This window comes from Schistocerca americana, chromosome 7 (genome assembly GCF_021461395.2).
Source record: "Schistocerca americana isolate TAMUIC-IGC-003095 chromosome 7, iqSchAmer2.1, whole genome shotgun sequence".
Lineage (NCBI taxonomy): Eukaryota > Metazoa > Arthropoda > Insecta > Orthoptera > Acrididae > Schistocerca > Schistocerca americana.
This window is the reverse complement of record NC_060125.1, coordinates 154,488,506-154,515,075: the sequence shown is the minus strand read 5'-3', so window position 1 is coordinate 154,515,075 and position 26,570 is coordinate 154,488,506. Positions and strand designations below refer to the sequence as shown.

The 26,570-nt window shown below is 42.1% G+C and overlaps 1 protein-coding gene across 3 annotated transcripts in view; it reads left to right on the top strand.

The window, feature by feature from the left end:
* Positions 1–26,570, top strand: part of LOC124622155 (semaphorin-2A-like) — a 1,077,868-nt gene that overhangs the window by 865,030 nt on the left and 186,268 nt on the right. For all 3 annotated transcript variants that reach the window (XM_047147795.1, XM_047147796.1, XM_047147794.1), the window contains 2 exons: positions 1,574–1,636; positions 11,189–11,296. In XM_047147795.1, coding sequence (XP_047003751.1) covers positions 1,574–1,636; positions 11,189–11,296 — 171 coding nt within the window. The remainder of the gene's footprint in view (positions 1–1,573; positions 1,637–11,188; positions 11,297–26,570) is intronic.

The window sequence follows — 26,570 nt, the reverse complement described above, 5'->3', positions numbered from 1 at the left end:
CCCCTGTAAAAGGACCGTCTACGCCGCCCGGTGCTGGAAGGGGGTGAGTTATGAGGCCGGTGGATATATGGCGGGTGGCTGGATTTTCGGCGTGCGCCGCAAGGGTTAACACCGGCACCGCACGGGGTGAGGGCGCTGGCCGTCCGGAGGCGGCGAACGTTCGCCTCCTCCCCTGAAATAGCACCGCCCTCGCCTTTTCACAGGTGCTGCCCGCCCTGGATCAGTGCCTATTTCCTGGCGCACGCTATCTCACACTGCGGACGAGCACTTTTCTGCCAGCGTAACTACTCCTTATCTCTAAGTGTTCTTCAGGTATGGCTAGAGTAGGGAGGGCTCAGAACAGTCTCTCTTGGGGAAAAGGTTCTGCCTAATGAAGATCACCATTAAATGTGTTTCAGCGCTTTCTGTACTACCTTCAGAGGATTGTACTTATTACTGTTCTTAAAATTACCCGCAATCCCACGCTTCTTTAAAGAATTCAACTCTCATGTATAAAAAAGCACCAGATGACTCATTACCTTTCAAATGAATTAATGCGTTAAATAATTGACGTTAGTAATGTAAAACCTCCAAGACTGAAGACGAAAACCGTAATTATGTTAGTTATATTAGTTTCGAGTTGTTTACCTCTAGATTGATGAAGAAGTCATGATTAAACAATGGACAAGTCTAGTCTGCGTAATTTTCATTCCGTTTTAAGAAAAGCTGGTTTGTCATACATCTCATTGTTTATGACATGTCTTTTAAACTATGTATCGTGCAATGATATAATTTCGCGGGGACATTCAGTGGTATTAGTGGATTCAGTCCGCAAAAAAAAAAAAAAAAAATCTGTTGCGAATAGTTACCAGTAAAGAATTAGTAAACTTATTGATGAAGCTGAAGTTTTACCGTATGAACAGCGAAAATGTAGTAACAACAGTTTTATTTTTCATTTCATAATTTTTTTGCGTATGGAGGGTGAGGGACTGGGCTTACCAGAGGGGACATGTTTCGGAAAGATTTGAAATTACGTGCAAAGTTTGTTGGAAGTCGTTAAGTGCTCTCAGTTCTCACTCCCACCTCTCTCTCTCTCCCTCTCTCTCTCTCTCTCTCACTCTCTCTGTGTGTGTGTGTGTGTGTGTGTGTGTGTGTGTGTGTGCGCCGGCCGGGTTGGCCGAGCGGCTCTAGGCGCTACAGTCTGGAACCGCGCGACCGCTACGATCGCAGGTTCGAATCCTGCCTGGGGCATGGCTGTGTGTGATGTCCTTAGGTTAGTTAGGTTTAAGTAGTTCTAAGGTCTAGGGGACTGATGACCTCAGAAGTTAAGTCCCATAGTGCTCAGAGCCATTTGAACCATTTTGTGTGTGTGTGTGTGTGTGTGTGTGAGAGAGAGAGAGAGACAGAGAGAGAGACAGAGCGAGAGAGGTTCTACCCGAAGCCCTACACGGTACAATGCTACCCTTGTTGTCAGGGATACACTTTGCTTGGTCAAGGTCGTCAGTAGCTGGTATTAGTATTGCCCGTTGTAATGTTTTTTGTTTTGTTTTACAGGCCTATATATTACAATAAATTCTTTTTCTTTTTTTTTCAGAAAGATTCTTTGGTGATGGAAGCGAGTCATGTGGCTAACTGCGTCTCCAAAGGCAAATCTGAGGTAAGTAAGAGCAATGGGCGTATAACTTCATAGCGTAACACTCTGTTATTGATTATCTGTTTGTGCTCATGGCTTTTATTCTAGTAGGACTCATAATTGATTTTGGTAGTGTAAACGTTGATGTCTGCTACAGCTTCCAGGATCTGAGATACACGACTTGGCCTCAGTGGTATCATGAGTGGAGTATGTACACTTCTTCCGGGTCTTCTGGTCTTGTGAGTGATATTAGGCTATGATTTCCCTTTCCACAAGAAAACTTCCTACCACTACATTGGAGCAGAAATCGGAAGAATAGAGCGACGACGTTGTTGACACATTGAGCTCTCTAATCAGAGGAATCATATTCAAACTTTGTCTCACTTTTCTGATTTAGGTTTCAAATGTTGCCCTAAATGTGAACTATCCCACCTCCCTAGTCTCTCGGTTGGAATCTCTCCCCCCTGGGAGCTAGACTCACGAAAACGTCGCAGAGCCGGCCGAAGTGGCCGTGTGGTTAAAGGCGCTGCAGTCTGAAACCGCAAGACCGCTACGGTCGCAGGTTCGAATCCTGCCTCGGGCATGGATGTTTGTAATGTCCTTAGGTTAGTTAGGTTTAACTAGTTCTAAGTTCTAGGGGACTAATGACCTCAGCAGTTGAGTCCCATAGTGCTCAGAGCCATTTGAACCTTTTGAAAACGTCGCAGACCCTCTGCGGAGACTGAAGGGCATGGAAAAAATCTAGTATCTTTTAGTGAGACATGTTCATATGACTCAGTTCCTGGAGATCTCCCTCTGAAAGCCAACCGGATACTCGGTGGGCAACAAGTGCCGCCCCAGCACACAGCTTTTTGTTTCTAACCCATTTTCGTCGCAGCACGACGAACAATAAGACACATAATCCGATTCGTGATTTTCCTTACATTTCTTCAAAAGTGCTTACAATGACACAGCTAGTGTTCGTCCATTGTCGATTTGTACGATGTAAATAACTTTTTCATACACATCAGTGGACAATAATCTGGCGGTATTCTTGGCAGATTACAACTGTGTGCCAGACTGTGACTCGAAGGTGACACCTTGCCTTTCGCGGGGATACTGTTACTGACTGAGTTATCCAGGCCCGACTCACGATCAGCCTTCGCAGATTTCTTCCAGAAACAGTCCTCTAAGCTATATCTTTGCAAAAGCGTTTCTTCCAGAATTGCTAGTCCACCCAGGCAAAGCTGTGAACAAGAGTCTTGGGACGTGTCTAGATAGCTCAATCAGAAAGACAAGGAACTAGGTTCGAGCACCGGTCCCCACATATTTTTAATCTATCGGAAAGTTCCAAAACTGCTGTAGAGTGGAATATCCACTCATTTGACAGTGTTGTTCTCATTGGCCAAGCAGCTTGTGTCGTCTGCTGTCTCTACTACTACAGATGTTATAGTAGTGTGAATGTAAGATACAAGGCGTGTGATACTTTCTGCGCAAAGACGGCCGGAAGATAAGTTGCGGCATCACCGGTGTGCTGCCTGACTGTCCCCAGCCGCTAGGGGATGCTGGTTCTCGCTGAAACTACCAGTTTTGGGTTATATCGTTTTTCCCAACGCCAGTGTAACCTGGGTGTTAAAACCGATCAGAACAACCAGTTTCTGAACTAACAGATTTTCGGTTTTTTATTCGTATTATTTCCTGGAATAAATGTGGAAATCACTCAAAGGTTCAAAAATTTTTACTGCCTCTGTATCAAGATAAATAGAATCAAATTACTAAATAAGCAAATTTAGTCCCGTCCACTGTTCGCTGCTTTTCACGAAAAGCGATAAGTTGTTTAACACTGCAAAAGGTAACCATTATTCTCCTATCGATTCTAATCTGTTTGAAACTATTTGGGCATTAGGAATAGTCAGTGTTAAGGGTGATAACAGAAGCTGAAGAACTTTATTTCTCATGTTAATTTGTCCGTTGGCTACAAGCAAATAAAGTCGTATTACGTAATGTTACACAGGTAGTGGATGATCTACTTTCAATTTTTATTGTAAACTATGAATGATTTGTTAAGTTTTTTGCTTTGTTGTGGCTCCTCCTGTTCATGGCCTTTTAAAGGAACTGGAGCACAGTACTTAACTGGTACCGTACTTTGTAAAGTACTTCCAGACTAGGGATGTTGCCGCTGTGTACTACAACAAATATCCGACAATGACAGCGCGAAACAACCATGTAGAGCTCATGGGACAAGTCTTGTACACTGCATGTACAGGCGTACCATTTTATAACCCACGTCACTTGGTAACAGCGGTGCAGTACCAATTCTTATGCCATGTGATTGTTTCCCGTTTTTGATGGCGAAGCTATTGAAGTAGCATTGATCACTTTTTCCATTTTGTGTAATCATACAAGAGAAATTTTAAGAATAAAAATTACTCGTTTTTTAAAGATTTATTTAAAAAACTAAATTTTTAGCCCTGCTGCTATGGCTAATTGATGTTTCGGATTTTTATCCGGCTATTAGTGATAATAAAAAAAGAGAGAACACCTGTTACAACCGGGACCAAACAGATAAGAACACCGCTGATTCAGAATTAAAATACAGGGTTATTACAAATGATTGAAGCGATTTCACAGCTCTACAATAACTTTATTATTTGAGGTATTTTCACAATGCTTTGCACACACATACAAAAACTCAAAAAGTTTTTTTAGGCATTCACAAATGTTCGATATGTGCCCCTTTAGTGAGTCGGCAGACATCAAGCCGATAATCAAGTTCCTCCCACACTCGGCGCAGCATGTCCCCATCAATGAGTTCGAAACGGTAAGGCTTCTGCTTTAGCCTTTTCCGTAAGATTTTCCAAACCGTCGGCTGTGGTACGTTTAGCTCCCTGCTTGCTTTATTCGTCGACTTCCGCGGGCTACGCGTGAAACTTGCCTGCACGCGTTCAACCGTTTCTTCGCTCACTGCAGGCCGACCCGTTGATTTCCCCTTACAGAGGCATCCAGAAGCTTTAAACTGCTCATACCATCGCCGAATGGAGTTAGCAGTTGGTGGATCTTTGTTGAACTTCGTCCTGAAGTGTCGTTGCACTGTTATGACTGACTGATGTGAGTGCATTTCAAGCACGACATACGCTTTCTCGTCTCCTGTCGCCATTTTGTCTCACTGCGCTCTCGAGCGCTCTGACGGCAGAAACCTGAAGTGCGGCTTCAGCCGAACAAAACTTTATGAGTTTTTCTACGTATCTGTAGTGTGTCGTGACCATATGTCAATGAATGGAGCTGTAGTGAATTTATGAAATCGCTTCAATCATTTGTAATAGCCCTGTACTGATACCGGTTTTAACCGACCTGTTTTTCCAATCACTGCCAGCCGCAGCCTGCCGTGGTAACTGGCAACGCTGGGGTAATTGCCTCATTGGTTCACTCTTTTCGTTTCTCATTCTTTGGAAACCTGTGCGCTTTATGTCACCCATGGTGAACGTGGCAGTGGCTATAGACACTCGCCATATCTGAACTAATGTAAAAATCAGCGGTAAATATTCTATGCGAGCGCCGAATATTACGCTGCAGGCACTTGAGACAGAGTGACGCTATTGGCAGAGCATAACCTGGCATACCGACTGCCCCTTACCAATGCGCATCCTCCCGCTACCCACATTCTTACGTGGTCACTACGTATGCCGGATGTTTCACAGTTCCTGTTATAGGCTTCTAGTTGTTGTAGAGTGCAATTAGTAGTGTAAGTTTTGATTGAGGAAACCATGTCCTGAAATGTACCGTTTGGATATAACTTAAGTGTGAATATGGTATCACTTTCAAACCGCCTGCTTTACGGTACGAAATGTAATGGCACAGTTCAAGAATCGAGAACGTTTTCCGGATCACCTCAGTCTATCACACAGCACTGTGGTCCGACATATGACGAGCTGTTCGACTATTGTATCCCACTCTTTTTAACTTTCTACCCACATTGTTTTATCTTCACTGCTGATAGCACATTGGAACTCAAAAGTGATTCTTTCCGCTGATTTCATGCGGTTTTTTAAAACCACCCTCCGAAATGCGTGGCGGGCCGTACCCCTCAGTACATGCTATCTGCCTGCTCTTGTTTTAGCTGCGACTGTTTTTTTTGCCTTTCCACTTCACACTCACATCAGCAACATTCGATGTGGGCATCCTCAGGACGGCTGAAATGTCAGTGATACATGTGTCATTTAGGCGTGGTCCAATGGCTAGTCCATCTAGAGCGTTACTTAGCTCTCCTAATTGACCCATTCTGATGTTTACTGCTTTTCTATTGACAAAACTTTATTTCCCGCCTCTTTTTATACTGCTACTGTCTACGGAGTGTTCCACAGTTCCTATTACAGGCTTCTAGGGATTATAGAGGGGAAGTACTGCTAAGGAACCCATGTCCAAAACTAGATATCAAGATCGGATTGCTTTCAAGTCTCCTGCTTCATGGTACTGTACGTAATTGTAGAGTTGCAAAACATACGCATCGAGATCGTTTTCTGGATCGCCTCAGTCCATCACTTAACATTTTTGTCCGCCTACAACAACGGCTTCAAGAAACTGGTACTTTCGCAATTAGGACTGTTGTCTGTGATGTACCAAAGGCGTACACTAGGGTCTGCGGACCATACGTCCGAAACCATGCCTCGCCGATACATATCGTGCAGCGAACAGCAGGGTCATCACGGGAAATGATTTCGGTAGAACACACAGCTGTGTGCGTACCGTGAGGAGAGTGATATGAAAGCGATCTTGAACTTTATTTTACTTCGAAACAGTACATTTACGGCCACCGTTCACTGTCAGAACTGTGTCCTACGTTCCCTCACAACACTAAGAATCCTATAACTGAAACTGTGGAACATTATGGGTAATATGTGAACTAGGTTGAAGCCAGTGCTTGGCTGGAAGTAATAACAATAAATTAATTTTGGTGTGGTAGTGGGTCCCAGACAGATAACTCCATCCTTTATGATACGTTTCACACGTAAGAAGGTATGCACTAGACCATTGGCTCCCAACCTGGTGGTAATTACCCCCTGAGGCGTAAAATGATTGGGTTCTGTTACAGGCACGAAACTAAATTATTCTCAAAGGATCATTTCTATTATCACAATTTTGCAAAATTCTAATACTGATTATATAAGTTATCAATAATTACCCCCCACCCCCAGGGAGGCTCGCCGCTCTTTGGCGGGTTCATGTTTGGCTGCCACGGGGCCCCAGTCCTTGCAGTCATACCGGGATACATTTGCCATGCGATGTATTGCTTTAACGCCAAGTCAAAAATTTCCTGTAGTAATTGCAGCAGAGAAAAATGTCTCGTGAAGACATACTACTCTTCACAGTTTTGGTATTCATGGCTATTACGATATACATGGTTTGCACAAAAAAAAAAAAAAAATCTGAACTTCTGTTATAAATACTTTTCTGATGTCTTTTTACGCTACCATTAATAAAAATAAAACGCGCTTGTCATGAAGTGGCATTTATAAATATGCTTGGTGCTAGCGAGTACAATGTTATGTATGCTTTTATGACAGATACCACGCCAAATTCTGTCAGCCCACCAATGACAAAAAAGAAACTACAAATATAATTCCTTCACTGACATAATCTTTTAATAAGCACACGAATATATCGGTAAATAAATCACTTCGTCACTTTCCCTAATCGCACTTCGGCACGAGTTTACCATTATAATTATTGTCATCATTATTGTTGTTTCCGAAGAAACATGCTTCGTTGTAGCGAAAACATATTTCGTGGATGATAAAAACAGTTGACGAGAGTCGACCGTGGAATGGTCATACTCCTAGCCTGCCACCTTATTTGCTTAACATCACAGTACGACATATAGCACCCCCGACTGTGTTGAACAGGCTTGTAAAAACATGAAACGCGATTTCTCGAAAACGCATGGGAAGCGCGCTGTACTACAGTAGTATTTGCCTAAACTAGGTACTAGAATTTTGAAAAAAAAAAAGCAAAATCGACGATGCGTTGGGTGTACGCTTCGGCGTCCGAACTGCGTATAAAACTGAGCACCAAGTGACCTGCGATCTACCACGGTGAGTGAAAAATCGGCGCCAGGACGCAGGAATTGCGTCGCAGAGGTCAGTGTGTGTGTGTGTGTGTGTGTGTGTGTGTGTGTGTGTGTGTGTGCGTAAGGGGGGGGGGAGTGCAAGGGAGAGATGTAGGGAGGGCGTGGCACTGGACGCAGTTTAATTACTCACGACTAGTTTCCCTCATAATTGACCCCTGCACTGTACGGGACAGTCACCTGCTTAATTGAATGCTGTCGATTTTTAATCTAATCTGTCATGTTCATATCTGTCTGCTCGAGAAGTGTTTAGCAATGTTACAGCTTGTTATCTGATAACTGCTGTCCGACGGTGTGTATCGTCTCGTATTTGTACTGCGCTACCAGTTTTCAAAGTGTTTCTTCGCGATGCATCGGTGTTCTTCATTGTGATGAGCTTGAAAACTTGGTTTAAAAGAAACTACCATAAGTGAATGTTCTCCTTTCTTAAAAGTTTAGTTCATAAATGACAGTCATATTTACTCCCTTTATTAATTTAGTGAAATAAAGTGAAGAATAACCAGCAGGCAATGCAAGCGCATTGACGGAAACTTCACCTCACGGAATAAATTGAGATTACAGAAATGAAAGCAATCAGTGACACCGTCCTTAACGGTCTTGGAGAAGCTCCAAAATTATTTAACAAGAACACACAGCTATTGCTGGGCGAGGATCTAAAACTATGTTAATTTTTCCAACTATTGTCGTATGAGAATCCAGTGTTTTTCCGCATACTTTATGATGAAATTTCCTCGGGGCGTCTCGATTCAACGTTTTGTGTTTTCATCCTCGTCATCCTCAAGACAAGATGAAGAGTCGACAAAAATGTCGGGACGGTTTTCATTTACCACCAAGTATTTTTCGAGTACGGCATCACATAATCATAAAAAAACTTTTAAGAAGAGTTATACGGAGAAAGCATTTGGCAACGTTGACTGGAATACATTCTTTGAAATTCTGAACGTAGAAGGTATAAAATACAAGGAGCGTAATATTGTTTACAGCGCGTACAGAAACCAGACTGATTTTATAAGAGTGGAAGAGCACGAAAGGAAACCAGTGGTTTAGAAGGGAGTGAGAGAGGGTTGCAGCCTAACCCCGATGTTATTCAATACGAACATGAAGCAAGCGGTGAAGGAAACGGTAGAAAAATTTGGAGAAGAAACTAAAACTTTGAAGTTTGTCGATGACATTGTAATTCTGTCAGAGACAGCGAAGGATTTGGAAGAACAGCTGAATGGGTGAACAGTGTCTTGAAAGGAGGATGTAAAAGGAACATCAGCAGAAAGAAGACAGGAATAATGGAATGTAATCGAATTAAACAAGACGACAGTGAGGCAATTAGGTTAGTAAGTGAGAAATGAAAAGCAGTAGACGAGTTTCACTATGTGGGCAGCAAAATAAATGATGATGGATGAAGTAGACGAAATACTGGGTAATTATAATTGAAATGCGGCTACTTATGGAGGTGCAGTGTGGGATATAATCAACGTATGTCAGCAAAACTTGGTAGATATGTTAATGCTTTAATGTGGAGCCAATTGCCACTAGAAAAAAATAAGTTCCAGCTTTGGCCACCAGGTGCAAATCTGGCGCCGCACAGCATTTTGCCCACGTCTCCGGTGCCCATATTGAACAAATTGTGGAAGCACTGGTTAATAATAAAATCAAAATTATGCAAAACTTTGAACATAGCTGCTAAGGTTCAGTGACCGTGTCAGAATTATATTAGAACAAATAAGCCCTCGGTCACAAATATTGTTGCAACCCTTGTTCACTAAAGTACGAGCAGCCCTTAGCGGCTCGCCATCTTACTTACAACTATTCATGACGTCGCCTTTCCGGCTTAGATCTTTTTTAATATGTGACTTGTAAGTACTGCATCTTTGACAGTCAGTACAAACTTTAATTTTATTAATGTATTATATACCTAGTATGTTTTAGAACACTAGTATAATTCTGAAGACGACGCTCATAGTAGCGTCGAAACCTGGTCAATTTTGACTTAATGTTTGTGACCGAGGGCTTATTTGTTCTAATATAATCAAAATTATGCCTTTCTGCCTTGGCTGAAATTTTCTGCCGATGTTCCGTTTCTGATCCATTACATATGGAAGCACATCTATACGCCTTTCTTGCATTCGTAGAACAAATTTGCTACCCCGTGGCCAAAATGGGAAACAATTTTTTTTTGCAACGTAAATCAGTTTCGCAACAACGCATTAGAAAATCTACCGACTTTCGCTGCCCTACTATAATTACAGACCACACATGATCTCTGTGAGTATCTCCACTTTAATTATAGCCACCTGGTACATTGCAAACTTATTATAGCTAGGAAAGCACTACTGAGAAAGAGGAATTTGTTAGCATTTAAAGTTTAATTAAAGTGTTACGGACTCCTTTCTGACGGTGATAGTATGGAGTGTACAATTGAAAGAAGGTGAAACGTAGTCTGTTGGACAATAAGCAGTTCAGACAAGAAGATAATACAAACTTTTGAAATGCGATGCAAGAGAAGAATACTGAAGACCTGGTGGGTGGATCGACTAACTAATGAAGAGGTATAAAATAGAAACAAGGAGGAAAAATTTATGGCAAAACTTGACTAGAAGAAGAGATCGGTTGATAGGACACATATGAGCCATCAAGGATGCGTCAGTTTGATTTTGGAATTTTGGAAGCAAGTGTGTGTGTACAAAAGAGAGGGGGGGGGGGGGTGAAAATTGTGGAGGGAGACCGACGGATGAATATAGTAAGGAGGTTCAAACGGATACACGAGTAAATTACAGTAGTTATTCGGAGATAAAGAGACTTGCGCAAGATAGGATAGTGTAGAGAGCTGCATGGAACCATTTTCGGACTGAAGACCACAACGCACAGTATATATCTGAAATACAATAGGCCTCCTTCAGCATACGTAGCGAAGTGCAGAAGTTCCGTAGTTATTGGATCAACACAATTATTTCGTTGTTGTTCTCTTACCTTATCTATGTTTCCTTGTGTATTGTACTATGGGCTGCTATAAAGTTGTACCCCATTCTCTTCGCTCATTAAATTTAAATGAGCTACATCATTTCGGTTTCCTGAAAACTTCCGCCTCCCTGTGTTTGAAAGGCCGCCTCGTTGTAATTTTTCAAATGGTTCAAATGGGACTCAACTGCTGAGGTCATTAGTCCCCTAGAACTTAGAACTAGTTAAACCTAACTAACCTAAGGACATCACAAACATCCACGCCCGAGGCAGTATTCGAACCTGGGACCGTAGCTATAATTTTTCATTTTCACCCATTATTCTCTAATATTTTCACTTGTCGTTTTATCTTGGTTTTTCAGAACTTACATACGTAAACAGTGTAGCATTATTTTAAATTTTTCTAATCTTGAGGTTTGCCCTATTTATTAAATAGATTCAACGAGCTCAAATCCTACACATTTTTCCTTTTGCAGGTAAGTTTTGATTTTGCCTATTTTTTTTAAACTCTCTTTTTGTTACAGCACTTCGACTGCCGCAATCATATACGCGTTATCCAGCCAATGGGTAACGGAAACCGTCTCTATGTGTGCGGGACCAATGCACACAGTCCGAAGGACTGGGTTATTTACGTGAGTACAGATATATTTCATACTTTACTTTCACAGAGTAATCCATGTACTTTGCCTCGAAAAACTATGACATTACCGGCAATTTAATTTTCATCTCATCTGGAAGTCTCTCATACTCGTACAAAATCAAAAATTGTGGAGCACACTATTTGGCCTTAATCTTGAATGGTGCTGAGTGTTAATTTTATCATTCAGTCATCGCCCAGCCTCGTGGGATCACTGTGATTCTATTACGGTGATATTTTCTCATTGGCAATACGCTCCGTACTTCGACATACGTGTGTCTGCGAGTACTACAAAGGAGACCTTCAGTAGTTACTTGTGTTCGATGTTAAGGATACGTTTTCGTTGTATCTGTGAACAGCTTGGCTTGTAAATAATGTTAATGGAACTAATTCCTCTGATTAATTTGTGGTATGGTTCTGGAGGTCACGACTCCCATCTCAGAAGAGCGGTGCCCTCGTACTGAGCTGAATATAGACCAGAGCCCTACCCCAGTTTCTGACCTCTCCTTCCGCAGTCAACATCATCTAGTAGGACAGTGTTAGTCGAAGTCGCAGTGAAATATGTAGTTATGGTAGTGTTGAATTACATGCTTCAAGAGAATAGTTTGTGATTGTATCCATCAAGTGACGCTTTCATAGTCAAAGACAGTTGGAAATATTCTACGCTCTCCTTTGTCAACGAACTGTCTCAAGTTAGGTAAACCATTTTATTTAGTCATGTGATAAAGTGATTTAACGTTTCATCTGTTGTAATTAAAAATGAACCATCTCCCAAAGCACTGAAAGAACCCACAGTTGTGGGGGGACGATTGCAGTTTCGCCCTGTTATAACATCATTCGACACACATTTTTATATCCTTTTACGAAGTAAATCATAAATAAAGTTAAGGGTTCACCTACAAAAGGGAAATATTTCAGCCTGGGCTATTCATTCCGTATCTTTTGCCTTAGGGTCTATATGAAACGTATGTACTGAAGGATGAAATAACGTAGCACGAAATGAAATTCAGTTTACAGTTGTCACAGAAATCAAAAGTGCGATAAGTGTGGCTGCTAATAGTAGTTTTATTACGTGACTGTCAGCACATTATCAAGACAGCATTTTCTCTTCATCTTACAGGATATCCCGGAGGGACTTCCAAATGCAAGGCAAGCCGCTGCAACGTGTCTGGTGGTCACGAAACCTTTGCTCGTAATTGTCTGTGGTTCTTCAATTTTGAAGAAAAGGAAGGTCAGCGTTTCACGACTAGTTAATGGCGGAGTTTACGAAGGATGAAGAAGGAATTCAGCCGCGTCGGTATTTCCATTAGGAAAGAACACGGAAAACTTATTATGGATGGACCAGCTGGGCTTGATATGACGAATTAGAACCTATTTTCTGAGCACTGCACCACTTTTTTGAAGACGAAATAGAAAGGTGACGACTGTAAACAGAAAGTAATATATACGTGCATCTAATTGCCACCACTTTGGTTGGGAATTGACGTCATTACGAAACAACATCTACTTTAATCGTGAAAACATATACCGCTGTCACTTTGCCTTTCGCCGCCCCCAGAATACTAAATATTTGATGTTATGTGGTGCTTTCCATTGAACGGATACTCACTCAGGTCCTTATTGGGTGTACGTTATAGATCTCGATGATACTCGATTCGCAGGTGTCTGTTCAGACCTTGCCGAGCGAGGTGGTGCAGTGAAAATTTGTCACATCAAACCCCACTGGGCCACTCAGAGTAAGTTTTCTCTCTTCTTGTATAAGGGAAATATCGAGATAGTATGAAAGGACGCAGCTGAATTCCTTCTTCATCCTTCGTAAACTCCGCCATTAGCTAGTCGTGAAACGCCGACCTTCCTTTTCTCCAAAATTGAATTGCCAGAGAAAATTACGAGCATAGGTTTCGTGTCCACCGCACACGTTGCAGCGGTTTGCCTTGCTTTTGCAAGTCCCTCCGAGATATCCTAAAAGATGAAGAGAAAATGCTCTCTTGATAATGGGCTGACCGTGATGTAGTAACACTACTATTGGCAGCCACCGTTCTCGCCGATGACCATGTTATTGTAACAGAAGGCCAGGATGATGATGAGTTCCTGTTTCGTAAGTTCAAAAAGAAGTATGAAAGATGGAACCTCACAACTAACTTGACAAATACCGAATATCTGGAAGTTGGCGACAATAACTTAGAGGATTTGGAGTATGGAGGCAGTAAGATCGGGGGATGTAAGTCTTTTAAGTTCCTGTGAGTTACGATATCATCAAACGGAAAAAGTAAAGATGATGTAAATTATAAAATAGGGCAGGGCAGGAGGGCCGTGCGATGACGGAATTCGGTCCTTAGGAATCGATACATATTACAAAAACGGATGTATGTATGTTTGTATATATGTTCCACATCTCCCCCCCCCCCCCCAACCTCGAAGCCAACTTCAAACAAACTTGAGGACATGTCGCTTACTGTCAGGCAACCATTGTTGTGGCGCCAATAACCACCTACCTATGAGAGTTTGCAAGATATGACGTCATAAACACTGAGATGCGGAGAAAATGTTACATCATGCATGAAGCCTTAATACATTAATTCTTTACTACTACGACGCTCATATAATCTCTTCAACGTAAGGAAATCCATGACACCTGGCAGTACTTTCGACACCTAGCAACTACGAAGAGCAAACGGCTACAGGAAAAAAATCTTACGGCTATGAAGATGGATTGCCATAGAGACGTTTACGATATCGCGTTGCAGCTACACGAAGCAACTGCATTCAGCGTACAGCAACTGTCCAGGATCATCTCACAGCGAGTCTACTGCAGGAGTACCTATAGGCTTCGTTTCTAACAGAAAACGGGCAAAATGAATGCCTGGGCAAAGCCGGGTTTGTCAGCTAGTAACAAAAAACAGAAAAGATCAAGAAGATGATATATCTTTCAATTACTGCAAACATCATTACGTACGGAGTACGGGTAATAAACATGGGTTAGAGAAACATGTTTTGGCGCTAGAGACGGACTTTTGGAGACAACTTTGTGGCAGCTTCAAGCTGGACCGTGTACCAAATACCAACGTAAGTGTGGCTATGAATATCAACAAATTGGTAATAAACACCTTAGAAATGAAACGCCTAAAATGGCATTGACGTCTAGAAAGGACGGGCGATAGCAGATGGTCAAGTAAAGTGTGGCAGTGGACCCCAGCGGAAAGAAGAAAGACACAAAGAAATTACAGAAATAGGCGTTGAATGGGCATTGATTTAAATCAGTGGGGAAGTTGAAAATTTGTGCCGGACTGAGATTCGAACCTAGGTCTCCTGCTTACTAGGCTGTTGCTTTGACCAATAAGCCATTCGGACCCAATGGTTATCGCAGCTACCCGGACTACCCTAGCGCATCCCCCGTCGCAACCAAATTACCAGCTTATCCAGACACTACTGATGTAGTGCTCCTTGTCCATTGTCCTCATTACTCGACGGTATTCCGCCGATTCCCGTAAGAGTACGAGCCTAGTGTGTATCCACAGTGAAGAGATCATTGGCCGTCCTCGCCTTAATTGTATACTTGATGGCTGCTCTTTCGGAAAGCGTGGACGAATCGGAGTCGAAGGGCCCGGACGCGATAGCTGTCAAAGAATTACAAGAAGGAGACGCAGGAATCGGAAGGAGTGGAATGGGGGAAGCGAGAAGCGCTTGTTACGAAATTTATACACAGTAAAGGGGGGTCGAATGTGGAAATGATTAGAATTTGAGTGCAAGTGCACACAAAAGATAGGAGCAAAGTCACAATATATATAAATGACCTAGTAGATAGTGTCGGAAGTTCCATGCGGCTTTTCGCGGATGATGCTGTAGTATACAGAGAAGTTGCAGCATTAGAAAATTGTAGCGAAATGCAGGAAGATCTGCAGCGGATAGGCACTTGGTGCAGGGAGTGGCAACTGTCCCTTAACATAGACAAATGTAATGTATTGCGAATACATAGAAAGAAGGATCCTTTATTGTATGATTATATGATAGCGGAACAAACACTGGTAGCAGTTACTTCTGTAAAACATCTGGGAGTATGCGTGCGGAGCGATTTGAAGTGGAATGATCATATAAAATTAATTGTTGGTAAGGCGGGTACCAGGTTGAGGTTCATTGGGAGAGTGCTTGGAAAATGTGGTCCATCAACAAAGGAGGTGGCTTACAAAACACTCGTTCGACCTATACTTGAGTGTTGCTCATCAGTGTGGAATCCGTACCAGATCGGTTTGACGGAGGAGATAGAGAAGATCCAAAGAAGAGCGGCGCGTTTCGTCACAGGGTTATTTGGTAACCGTGATAGCGTTACGGGGATGTTTAATAAACTCAAGTGGCAGACTCTGCAAGAGAGGCGCTCTGCATCGCGGTGTAGCTTGCTGTCCAGGTTTCGAGAGGGTGCGTTTCTGGATGAGGTATCGAATATATTGCTTCCCCCTACTTATACCTCCCGAGGAGATCACGAATGTAAAATTAGAGAGATTAGAGCGCGCACGGAGGCTTTCAGACAGTCGTTCTTCCCGCGAACCATACGCGACTGGAACAGGAGAGGGAGGTAATGACAGTGGCACGTAAAGTGCCCTCCGGCACACACCGTTGGGTGGCTTGCGGAGTATAAATGTAAATGTAGATGTAGATGTGTGTGTTAGGAAATCGCGTTTGAATGCTAGTTGTGTATGAGAAGGTCGTGTTATGCGGCAGGACCGTGGTCTATGGTAACTGCGGTTTACTATTACAAATAGTCGCCACATGGAGAATGCTACACTGCATCACTGCCTCGGTAGTCGCCAAAGTGTTTGTGCTCTGCATATGAAGGCGGAAAATACAATTCAAAAGGCAGTTGCATCGCTTAAAATGCATTTGATAAATGTGCTATATTGACCTAAGATGTAAATAGCAATCCGATTAAAGAGGGGGAAGGGAGACGGAAGGCCTGCAACGCATCTTGACATAAACAATAGTTTTAAAAAGTGGCTCGGTATCTGTCTTCATCAAACAAAAGGAAAATTCCACTCATTGTTTCACCTGGGATACTGTGTAACAATTAGGAAGTGCAAATATTTTTTCTGAAAGAAAGAAAGCAAACATACCATGCATTTTAGTATTGTGCCGTCGCCCGTTTCTTTTTCTTTTTTTAAAAAAATGAAGTATTGCGACACGAGCTGTAAGTAAAAGTTTTTATGCGATACGATGGGTGACACACTGGTGTTAGGGTCTTAAAATGAAAATCACATGGAAACACTAATTAAGCAGCATAACTGGGACCGTATCGGACTTCTGTTAATAGTGTCGCACCGCTCTGGTGGTCGCTAAACTCCGGGGGGGGGGGGGGGGGGGGGGGGGTGCAGAATACAAAAAACGGAGAATGAGTGACGGCTCCAGCTTCACGTAGCCGTTAATACTGAAAAGGAAAGTGCACACTAAGCAATTAGTTGAAAAGAAATACGTACATAGATATTCATTCAGCAAAATAAAAAAATTGAACACTGAACTAGAAATCTATTTATATTCTGAGAACAATGAAATACGCATTGCGCCCCGTTGAATAACCTTTCTGTCTTGTCAAATACGAATTAATTAACCTCAGTAACCCTACTTTGGCGCCAATACGGAACACGTCAGTCGAAAATTGATACAACGCAAAAACTAACGAGTAAATCGTTTAAATATTCTCCTCTTTCTGTGACAGTGGCGGGTTGTGAATGCTGTGCGTCTTAAACATTTGTTCGCCGGCTACGCCTCTTTCACCTTAATCGTCTGGGTACTGCGAACTTCAGAACGCAGGCGCTGGTTCGCAAGTTCTTTGAAGACGATATGTAACAAATTGTTGCATAAATATTTAATAGAAATGATTTCCCTCCACTTGTCGTCCTTCTTACAACATTGAGCAACAGTTTGAAAGTAATATTTTCTAAACTTATATTTGAAACTGATATTTCGCCCGTAATTAAACAGCATTTATCGTTGAAGCTTAATTTGCAGCAAATAAGGGGTATCTCTCCTAAGAGTCGTCAGGCGCATTTTGTCTGATGTTAGGCATATATTCGCAATTTCTTTTTCGCAACGTGTACCTGGAGGCAGCCCAAACACAAGATGCTCGTCACTTCTTTCATGCACGTCCAGCGTCAATGGAAATCGTCGGTTTGTTTCTCGTTACAGACAAAACGGTTTTTATATCAGAATTTTACGTGTCCATTCGATATGGCGCACCAAGACTAGTCGAATAGGATATTTTTTTTACTGGTATTTATTAACGGGGCCAGTGAAACACGAGGAATAACGAGGACCTCAGCAGCGATCCTAGCTCGGTCCGACTGCTACGACCACGAGAAAGTGCGCTGCTCAATCGCTGCTGACTATTCTCCTGTCTTATTGTTTCTGTTATCACATATCTCTAAAACAATATCGTACTAGAGTAATCTGGTAGTGCTCTATCGAGTGGGCACATAAGATTCCGATCTACAATAATTTTGTTTGAAATAGGGAAGAAACGAATGCATCCCGTGGACGATGGGTGACGTTTGAAAGACGTGAGGAGCACGATTCGTTTAGGCTGACAGCAGTTACACGTTGCAAAACCAGAATTGTAAATACCTTCCCAAACACCAGAGAAAATATGTCTGATGACCCATAGGGGAGACACGTAGTGTATACAGGGTGGTCCATTGATCGTGACCGGGCCAAAAATCTCACAAAATAAGCGTCAAACGAAAAAACTACGAAGAACGAAACTTTTCTAGCTTGAAGAGGGAAACCAGATGGTGCTATGGCTGGCCCGCTAGATGGCGCTGCTATAGGTCAAACGCATATCAACTGCGGTTTTTTAAAGAGGAACCCCCATTTTTTATTACATATTCGTGTAGTACGTAAAGAAATATGAATGTTTTAGTTGGACTACTTTTTCGCTTAGTGATAGATGGCACTGTAATAGTCACAAACACATGGCTCACAGTTTTAGACGAACAGTTGGTAACAGGTATGTTTTTTAAATTAAAATACAGAACGTAAGTACATTTGAACATTTTATTTCGGTTGTTCCAATGAGATACATGTACCTTCGTGAACTTATCATTTCTGAGAACTCATGCTGTTACAGCATGGTTACCTGTAAATACAACATTAATGCAATAAATGCTCAAATGATGTCCGTAAACCTCAATGCATTCGGCAATACGTGTAACGACATTCCTCTCAACACCGACGTTTTTGAGATTCCTGATTCTCGCGCAGTTTGTATGCTACTGATGTGCGGATTAGCCGCGACAGTAGCTAAAACACCTACTTGGGCATCATCATTTGTTGCAGGTCGTGGTTGACGTTTCACATGTGGCTGAGCACTTCCTGTTTCCTTAAATAACGTAACTATCCGACGAACGGTCCGGACACTTGGATGATGTCGTCCAGGACACCGAGCAGCATGCATAGAACACGCCCGTTGGGCATTTTGTTCACAATAGCCATACATCAGCACGATATCGACCTTTTCCGCAATTGGTAAACGGTCCATTTTAACACGGGTAATGTATCACGAAGCAAATACCGCCCACATTGGCGGAATGTTACGTGATACCACGTACTTATACGTTTTTGACTATTACAGCGCCATCTTTCACAAAGCGAAAAAAGTGGTCCAAATAAAACATTCATATTTCTTTACGTTCTACACGAATATGTAATAAAAAATGGGGGTTCTTATTTAAAAAACCGCAGTTGATATCCGTTTGACCTATGGCAGCGCCATCTAGCGGGCCAACCATAGCGCCATCTGGTTTCCCCCTTCAAGCTAGACGAGTTTCGTTCTTTGTAGTTTTTTAGTTTGATGCTTATTTCGTGAGATATCTGGCCCGGTCACTATCAATGGACCACCTTGTATAGGCTGATTCAGTTGCCCGTATTACTGAGTTTTATGCAACCTGCAACTCCTTCAAATATGACGTACAAGACTTTCATATTTTCTCATCCGCTATGCACAAACTATTAGACCTACAGAAAAAATAACAAAACCATTTTGTAGGGAGTTTAGTGTAGTTAAATTTTGTACTGAAACGCATTTACACTAGAGGCCATAGTTTTCGAGTTATTCAAGAAAAACGTACAAAAGTGACCTTCATACGCGTTTTTCTTGAATAATATGAAATGGTTCAAATGGCTCTGAGCACTATGGGACTTAACATCTATGGTCATCAGTCCCCTAGAACTTAGAACTACTTAAACCTAACTAACCTAAGGACAGCACACAACACCCAGCCATCACGAGGCGGAGAAAATCCCTGACCCCGCCGGGAATCGAACCCGGGAATCCGGGCGTGGGAAGCGAGAACGCTACCGCACGACCACGAGATGCGGGCTGAATAATATGAAAACCGTGGTCTCTAGCGAAAACGTATCCCAGTACAAAATGTAACTACGTTAAATTTGCTACAAAAAGATCCTGTTCATTCTTATTGCAGGACTACTCGAGCGAGAGAGCTTGAAACTCTTGCGTGTGGTAATTGAAGGCGTTTTTGGCTGCATAGACTCCAGAGGTAGGGGCAGCTGAATATCCTTGTATTCAGGAAAGCTGTATGACAATTCGGTAGAATTACTGTACCAAGTCGCGGAGTGCCGAGGACACTGCAGCAAGTTTTTAGAGAGATCTGATGCCGAAAGTATTAGTGACGTTAAATAAGCTCTCTGAACTGCGTGCAGTCAGTAGGGAAGCTGTGTGTCACCGTCTGGGAGAACTGCATGCTAGAACTTGGAGACAGCCGCCATGTCGTACATCCCGCTCTTTTGGCTGAGTTGCAACAGTGAACGGAAATGGTTGGTCATTACTGGCGCTTCGAAACTTCAGTAGACTGAGTTTCGTGGGCGAAGTTATTTGGTAAAATTTTGCGCTTGCCTGAACAAAAATGCTTCTCCAACACGTGATGAAACGAAGAAAGCTTTTCGTGTGCTCGATTAATCTCGCCGAGCTTGTTATCGTTCGCTGAAGGCATTTGTGATTTCCCGGAAAAGTTGCAAATAGCAAGGAGGAGCAGGGCCCGTTATCTCCTAGAGGGAGACAAATCTCAGTTACGGAACTGTCACAAAAAAATGCACGTACAGAAGTCGGTGAACTAGATCGTGGTCTTCACATTCTTGGATTTCATAGCCATGGTGTACACTCACACCGCTCCAAGAGATACTACAGAGACTGCAGCATACTACAGACTGGTCCTTAGCCAGAAGATAAAGGATCACATACCACAGGTAGTGTTTCAGGCCCTTTGTAGTTCCTTATCTATATAAACGATTTGGGGGACAATCTCAGCAGCCGCCTTAGGTTGTTTGCAGATGACGCTGTCGTTTATGGTTAATAAAGTCATCAGAGGACCAAAACAGTTTGCAAAACGATTTAGAAAAGATATCTGAATGGTGCGAAAATTGGCAGGTAACCCTAAATAACGAAAAGTGTGAGGTCATCCACATGAGTGCTAAAAGGAATCTGTTAAACTTCGGTTACACGATAAGTCAGTCAAACCTAAAGGCTGTAAATTCAACTAAATACCTAGGAACTACAATTACGAACAACTTAAATTGGAAGGAACACATAGAAAATGTTGTGGGGAAGGATAACCAAATACTGCGTTTTATTGGCAGGACACTAAGAAAATGTAACAGATCTACTAAGGAGACTGCCTACACTACGCTTGTCCGTCCTCTTTTAGACTATTGCTGCGCGGTGTGGGATCCGGGAGTACATCGGAAAAGTTCAAAGAAGGACAGCACGTTTTGTATTATCGTGAATTATGGGAGAGAGTGTCACTGAAATGACACAGGAATTGGGATGGAAATCATTAAAACAAAGGCATATTTCGTAGTGACGGAATCTAAAATGGTTCAAATGGCTCTGAGCACTATGGGTCTTAACTTCTGAGGTCATCAGTCCCCTAGAACTTAAACTACTTAAACATAACTAACCTAAGGACATCACGCACATCCATGCCCGAGGCAGGATTCGAACCTGCGACCGTAGCGGTCGCGCGGTTCCAGATTGTAGCGCCTAGAACCGCTCGGCCACCACGGCCGGCAGTGACGGAAACTCCTCACGAAATTTCGATCACCAGCTCTCTCCTCCGGATGCGAAAATATTTTGTTGACACGGACGTACATAGGAAGAAACGACCACCACGATAAAATAAGGGAAATCAGAACTCGTACGGAAAGATATAGGTGTTCGTTTTTTCCGCGCGCTGTACGAAATTGGACTATTAGAGAATTGTGAGGGTGGTTCGATGAACCCCTCTGCCAGACACTTAAATGTAATTTACAGAGTATCAATTTAGATGTAGATGTATAAAGAAAGGGTATAGACTTTATGAGAGAAGAAAGTTTCATTAGTATAATGTCAGGCCTTTCGTAGTCCAAAGTCTGAGGAGATTTTTGACCATAAAAGGCATTTCTAGGTTACGCCCCCAAACTTACAGCTCAGAATTGCCACTGTCCGAGTGTTCCCTCTGTGTTAATGCGTAAAAGGACGTTTCAGGAAGTGTTTTTTATAGTGAAACTCTGGAACTGAAAGCTTTAAAGATGATTTTAAATTCCTTGCAAAAGTGTGCCCGTCACCATCTCTTGCGGAAGTGTCAACGGAGATGACACAAGTCTCTCATTTGACGGCAAGCATATTGAAAGTAACAAAATTTTGAATTTCTAAACCAGTGGAATAAGTTTTTAGAAAATGAGAGTTTTTATTGAACGTACCCAGGACGTATTGATAAGAGGATGTGAAGGTACCGGTATAGTTTACGCTTGTTCTTTGTAATGTGAGAAGAGTTTAGGTGTCTATGGCTCTGGACACATTTTAGGTGTATTTAAAGCTCTTGCTAACAAAATTGCAGTTGCCTACATGTGTTACTTTCCTGAAAATGCATCGATCAAGTGCAACCTCTACTCGTTAAAGATGGGGTTGTTCCCTGTTTCAATTTTTTTCCTCTTTTATTCTACGTTCTCCAAACCACCATCTATTCATTTATTTATTGCCATACGTAAATCATACCATGCTCAAAGCATAGAAATCGAGAGTATTTTACCGTGACTTGTTAGCTGCCTCTAAACGTTTCAAGCCGGCACTTGTAAGCTTCAAATGTAGGCATCTGCAAATGGTCGTCGCAAACGAGTTTTTCGTGTATAATCAATACGTATGTCGGACAATGACACCACCGCCATCAAACTGAGCAACTAAACATCATGAATGTGGTGCCCAGGGGACAGCCGCGATATACGAACATGCCACCCCGATGTGGTGGTAGCAGCAGAAACGCCTAGTCGTAATAAAAGCTGATATTTCCGTTGTTACTGCATATCGCAGCATGCGCGGATGAGTATTCCCTACAGCGAGAGTTCCGTGTTTTCAACTGACAGCGCACTGCGGCAGCACCGCCCTGACGATGCGAACCGTCCGCAGAAACATCATGTAAATTACGTTCCACCTACTATTTAACAGTCTATAGTAACAACATGCCGTTTACGTATAATGATAACAAGTTAGCAACTGCTTCTGGCCGTTCATTTGCCTGACACAGTCGACAGCACAAATTTAGTAATACATACACTTTTTTGCGACAGTTTATAATAAGGTAGCTTCATTATGATCAAAGTTTTGCTTTCCAGCATTCGTCTTCAGATAGACCGTTGGTGACCGATGTAATATTGTTTTGCTCTCAAAATTTCGTAATATTAACAGTTGGCGAACTGCTAGTATCTCTGTAACCCTGGATATATTTTATCAATCCAAAACTATAGGGAGAGAGCTAACAAAGAACAATCTTACATTTTCACTTCGTTGTTGTTTGCAACATTAATTTACTCTGCACTCAAGTTAAAAGACTACTATATTGGATTTGTGATGAATTTTGCAGGTTGCTGTCGATGTTGTCTTCGGTAAGAAGATTGGTTTGAGAGCTCTTCACGCTCGTCTGTCTTGTTCAAGCCATTACATTCTATACCAGTACTGCAACCTACAGCCATTGGAATCTGCTTAGAGTGTTCATGCTTCGGGCAACCTTTTCAATTTCTTTCCATTGAGAAACTGATGATTCCTTGGTGCCTCAGAATATGTCGAATCAACCAACCCCTTTTATTCCCTTAGTTACGTTTTGCCACAAATTTCTTCTTTCCATAGTTCGATTCAGTATCTCCTCATTAGTTATTCGATACACTCATTTACTTTTCACCATTCTTCTGTAGCGTCACACTTAGAAGTCTTCTATTCTCTTTATGTTTGAACTGTTTATCGTCCACTTTACACGCCCGCTCCGGGCTGCACTCCAAATACCCTCAGAAAAATTTCGTAGCATTTAAGTTTGTATTCGACGTTAAAACATTTCCTTTTTTTCTTAAATGCTTTTCTGGTTATTGATGTCCTCTCTACACCGACCATCGTCAATTATCTTACTTCTCAAATAAAAAAATATGGTTTATTACCTTTATTGTTTCATTTCCTATTTTAATTCCCACACAGCCGCCTGATTTATTTCCACTAAATTTCATTACTCGTGATTTACTTTAGTGGTGTTTATCTAATAACCATTTTTCAATACACTAATCCTTCCGCTCAGCTGCATTCCCCAGTCCTTTGCCATCTCTGAGCAAATCACCGGCAAACATTAAAGGTTTTGTTTCTTGTATCTTAGCTGTAGTTCCCTTTCCAAATTTCTCCTTTGCTTCGTTTACTACTTGTTCAACATACTTATATCAGTGATGGGATACAACCGTGAAATACCCGTGTTAGCATTCATTCCCATCCTCAGCACCAGTTCGTTTTGGTCATGTCAGCTGTTACTAGAACAAATGCGGTTACTCTAATTGATCGTTTTATAGCTCCAGAAGCAAACTTCGGTACCCATTGCTTTACTACTCGATACACCTGTTTGGCACATGTACGAAAACAATTTCGAAGTATTTCTACGAATGCAGCAAACTATCATTTCAGAAATGGAATTTTGGCTAAACAGTGACTTATTTGATGAACTGGAGATACTTCACAAAAACATATCTGTACGATTAAACATCAGCAGAAATGGTAACAGATAAATTCTAAGCATAATTTAAAAAAAAGTGCAATTACGTGCAGGAAAAATTTCGGGATGTCTAAAATAGGAACGGGTCAAGGATGTATACAAGCACATCTTTCCGAAGGAAGAGTAAATAGAGATAGACAGAAAGGAAGGTTAGGATTTGGCATGACGCTGATGTCATCAGGGACAGGGCACGTGCTTCGAATGCCGAAGGGCGGATATTCGAACTGCGCTCCTCCTGGAACCGGTACCTTAAACGCTGCACTCTTTTCTTTTTTTCAATGAAGTATTTTTACAAGGTTACAAGGTAGGGCTGCACAGCTGTAAAATGTGTAATAAGAGACATGTTTGTTTACGCCACCGGCTGCTGTGCAAACTTTATTACAGCGTGCCACTAGTCTCGATCTGGGTTGACTGTCATCTGGCACTAGTCAGAAAGTCGTTTGAGCATTTTTCTTTCTGATTTATTGAACATAGTTGCCTTAATGCTGGCGTAGACGGACAAACATTTTTATTTATATTGTATGTCAGCAACGCACAGATGCGTCCAGTTACGAAAAGTGTTTGAGTGACATATAAAAAACGATTTTTGCCAATGTAAGTTATTATTAAGGAAACTATCTATACATCAGAAAGCAACATGTTACAACAACTTTTTACCCGTTGCCAAGAGATGGTCTACACAGTTCGACGCCGGGAAGACACTGCAATAAAATTTATGCGGGAGCTGCTGGTATATATGAATACCTCTATCAGTGACTGTTTACGTTTTGCTACTTCATCCTCCCTCTTCTGTCCTGCCTTATTCTCCCAAAAATCGCCGTCAACGGCATTATCTCATAGCTAAAGAAATTGTCTTCTCAGGAAAATTCAGTACGCTGTTTCTCGAAATCTAATGTTCTTATCCGAAATTTAAAAAACTGTTGTGGAAAAATGAAATTCCACTTGAAAACAAAACTCTTTCTTGGAAAAAATGTGTCTGGACCAAATGGATTGGTTTTCGAAATAATAGACCTTCTTGTAAACAGAATATTATTTGGGAAAATGAAATTTTCTTAGAGCCTTCCTGTAATCTGAAGTCTGGAAAATGAGATTGGTCCTGGTTGTTCGCTCGATCCACCGACAAAGAGTTTCAAGCTAATACCTCCCGTAATACTATTCTGCGTCTCTTTTAAGCTAAATGAACTGATATAATCAGCCAAACATATTAACTTAGATTGTGAGCGTGACAAAGGTTTTACAAAATTTTTGATGAGAATAACCTGTCATAGAACCACAATACACATATGGTTGCAGTACGAATTAAAACTGAACAAAAATTTACATTAAGGTGCACATGACTTTCCTTCCTGGGCGTAATGGACAGTTGTGGAGAAATTAAGGGCTTCTGTGGCATAGTCCACTGACGCGCCAATGAAATTGGTATACACATGCGTATTCAAATACAGAAATATGTAAACAGGCAGAATACGGCTCTGCTGTCGGCTGTGCCTATATAAGACAACAAGTGTCTGGCGCAGTTGCTACATCGGTTACTGTGCTACAATGGGAGGTTATCAAGAATTTGAACGTGGTGCTGTAGTTGGCGCAAGAGCGATGGGACACAGGATCTCCGAGGTAGCGATGAAGCGGGTATTTTCCCGTACGACCACTTCACGAGTGTACAGTGAATATCAGGAATCCGTTAAAAAGTCAGATCTCCGACATCGCTGCGGCTGGAAAAAGATCCAGCAGGAACGGGACCAACGACAATTGAAAAGAATTGTTCAACGTGAAAAAACTGCGGCCTTTTACAGATTGCTGCAGGTTTGAATACTGGGCCATCAACAAGTGTCAGCATGCGAATCATTCAACGAATGGGGCCGAAGGCCAACTTGTGTACCTTTCATGACTGCATGACACAAAGCTTTACGCCTCGCCTGAGCCCGTGGACACCGACATTGGTCTGTCGATGACTGGAAACATGTTGCCTGGTCGGGCGTGTCTCGTTTAAAATTGCATCGAGCGGATGGACGTGTTTCGGTATGGAGATAACTTCATGAATCTACAGACCCTGCATGTCAGCAGGGGCCTGTTCAAGCTCGTGATGGCTCTGTAATGGTGTGGGGCGTGTGCAGTTGGAGCGATATGGTACCCCTCATATGTCTAGATTAGACTCTGACAGGTGACATGTTCGTAAGCACTCTGTCTGATCACCTGCATCCATTCATGTGCATT